Source organism: Rhipicephalus sanguineus, chromosome 10 (assembly GCF_013339695.2).
Source record: "Rhipicephalus sanguineus isolate Rsan-2018 chromosome 10, BIME_Rsan_1.4, whole genome shotgun sequence".
NCBI lineage: Eukaryota > Metazoa > Arthropoda > Arachnida > Ixodida > Ixodidae > Rhipicephalus > Rhipicephalus sanguineus.
The window spans coordinates 83342340-83345392 of NC_051185.1; the positions used below are offsets into that span (position 1 = coordinate 83342340).

At 47.7% G+C, this 3053-nt stretch overlaps 1 protein-coding gene across 1 annotated transcript; it reads left to right on the forward strand.

Annotated features, from left to right (window-relative positions):
• The first annotated feature begins 727 nt into the window (after positions 1-727).
• Positions 728-1752, forward strand: LOC125760270 (piggyBac transposable element-derived protein 4-like). The gene is given in 2 exon segments (XM_049420132.1): positions 728-1487; positions 1489-1752. Coding segments are annotated over 2 exon segments (993 nt in total). The 5' UTR covers positions 728-758.
• Positions 1753-3053: the final 1301 nt, after the last annotated feature.

Sequence of the window (3053 nt, forward strand, 5' to 3'; positions counted from 1 at the left end):
GGCTTTTTCAAAACATGGCGTCACGGAAGAAACGCGGTTTGACGGATGAAGAAATACTGAATCTTGTGTTCGACAGTGACCAAGAAAGTGACGTTTGTGATGAGGACGATGTTTTGTTAGACAATGGGGACTGCCAAACTGATGAAAGTGGTAGTGATGAAGAAGAGAATCTGTGTTCAGCGGACACCTCCATGGATGCTTCGCAGACATTTACAAAGAAGCGCAGGATTGAAAACTGGCGATGGGAAGAAGATGACAGTGTTGAAAAAATTGTCGAGCACCCTTTCAGCGGCCAACCAGGTATCAAGAGATCCATAGAGCTTCAAGTAGGTGCAAATCCGAGTGCTCTTGGAATGTTCAACGCGCTTCTTGGAGAAGAGATTTGGGGGATAATTGCTTTGCACACAAACGCCTTTGCAAGCGAGAAGCAGCGCTCGCATCCCGACCCCTCATGGCATGAAACAACGCCGGGTGAAATGAAAGCTTATTTCGCCATGTGCGTGTTGATGAGCCAAGTGAAAAAGAGCAGCATTCAGTCCTACTGGTCAACGAGACCTGTCATCAGTACACCATTTTTTGCCACTGTCATGCCAAGACATCGCTTTTGGGCACTGTCACGCTATCCGCATTTCTGCGACAACAGCATTCCCCAAAATGGAGATAGGCTCTGGAAGATACGGCCTGTCCTTGATCACATACTAAAATCCACTGGTGCAGCCTGTCATCCCGAAGAAGATCTTGCGGTCGACGAAAGCCTGATGAAGTTTTGCGGTCGGCTGTCTTACGTTCAGTTCAATCCTTCGAAACGAGCAAGATTTGGATTGAAATTCTACAAACTGTGTGAGTCATCCAGTGGTTACTGCCTGAATTTCTCAATTTATACTGGAAAAAGTGAGAAAACACCAGCAACTGATGGGCTATTGTGCAGTGAGGCCGTTGTTCTTGACCTCGTTGGAAAACACTTACCAGATGGCCACACGATATATATGGACAACTGGTATTCTTCACCGATACTGTTTCGTCGCCTTAAAGAATCTGGTTCGAATGCAGTGGGTACAGTTCGTCTACACCGTAAGAACATGCCAGATGAATTCAAGAAACTCAAGATGAAAAAAGGTGAATGCAAAGCTCTCTTTGCACGAGGCATCATGGCTCTGACATGGCAAGATAAAAAGCAAGTAACTATGCTCTCTGCCTTGCACAATGCAGCTAATGTGACCGATTCAGGAAAGAAGGGCCGCCAGAACGGCTTGCCAGTTTTGAAACCGCAAGTTGTACTTGATTACAACCGAGGCATGGGAGGAGTTGATCGCGAGGACCAACAACTCGCTTCCTTTCCCATCATGAGAAGATATGCGAAAGGCTACAAGAAAATCTTCTTTTACATTATGGACATCACTGTGTATAACAGCTATGCTCTATTTGTCAAAGCAACTGGCAAGCGGCTCCACTACACTGATTGGAAGGTCAATCTCGCTGAGGCCATTTATCGAAGAGACCACTCTGCCCCTCTACCATGATCGAAGAAACCCGCCTGTAACGGCCTCACCAATGCGCCTACAAGCCGCCGAATGGGCTCATTTTCCTCGCCACATCCTGCCAAACAAAGTCAAGCAAAATCCATCAAGACTTTGCTTAGTTTGTAAGGCACACGGCAAAAAGTCCGAGAGCCAATGGGAGTGTGAAAAATGTGAAGTTGCTCTTCACATGCCCGTGTGCTTTTAACTTTTTCACACACGAAAGTCATACTGAAGCACCTGATGCAGTCAAGCATTGTTAAGCAAATAAAACAAAGTTTGTTATTCTATGACGTTTGTTGCGGATTTTATTGCGGTTTGGGTGCACCTACCCAAGCCGCCGGCTGGCGCGAAAATTTTCCGGCAGAATACCAGGCGGGAACGGCCGCGGAGAGCGCGGAAGCCAATGGGTTTTAAGTGCTACGCGCAGCTCCAACGCCTGGGTTTACCAATTGCAGATGCTGTGCTGGAGGGCGCCTTGGATGGCTTCCGGCAGGAACTTGAGGAGAAGATGGGTGTCCCGTCTGGGATCATCGAGTCGTCATCCCTAAACAAAGCACTTCGGGAGGCCCGTCTAACATATTTGGAGGACTCGAGACAAAAATACACTAATAAGAGCCTCTTTGCTTTTGAGGACGATCCGGTCGGGAACAGGTGGCTCTGGCCTGATGCCAGGTTCATGAGTGACGGTGACCGCATCAAAGCCTTACGGCTGCGCACCAACCTCTTCCCGACTAGGACCCTTTCCAATCGGCACAGTAAGGATGATTCGGCCCGGCTTTGCAGACGGTGCCATAAGGCACCAGAAACGACCTATCACATCCTCCAGACATGTGAGGCCGTCCACGAGCCGCGTTGCTCACGGCATAACTTCATCTGCAAGGCAATCACTAACAAAAATCAGTCACTTCATCCCGATGCTGGCATCTCAACCAACCGCCTTCTTGTGACCGGTGATGGTACCAGGCTTCGCCCTGATATTGTCGTCGAGCTCAAGAAAAAAACATTCATATTGGATGTGGCGATCGCTTGGGATGCCAGGACAGAGACCTTGGAGGCCATGTGTGCTCACAGGAGGGAAAAATACACACATCTGGTTCCAGTGCTTCGCCAACGCCGACCACAGTGCGACGTTTCTGTCTCAGGTCTGGCATTCGGGGCGCGCGGTCTCATATGTCCAAGCACGAAAAGGGCAGCAAAAGAAATTGGTCTTAAAGAGAGGGATCTTGCCTGGTTAGGCGCTAGAACACTGGTTGGCAGCTTGATCTGCCTCAACCGTTTTTCTAAAAAAGTCGTTTGACAGGGGTAACTTGCTGTCCATTTCTTGCCTGCATTCGCCCCCCCCCCCCTTTTTTCCTTTTCTTTTTTTTTCGTTTTCACAGTCATCTCACTTTTTTTTCCCCTTTTTTCTTTTCCCTTTCATTTCTCCATAGTCATAATTTTTTTTTTCTTTCTATTATTTAGTGTTTCTTACATCTATGTATTATTGCACTGTACATGTGCGACATAGCACTGTGCATCTGTATATTTCTTTTT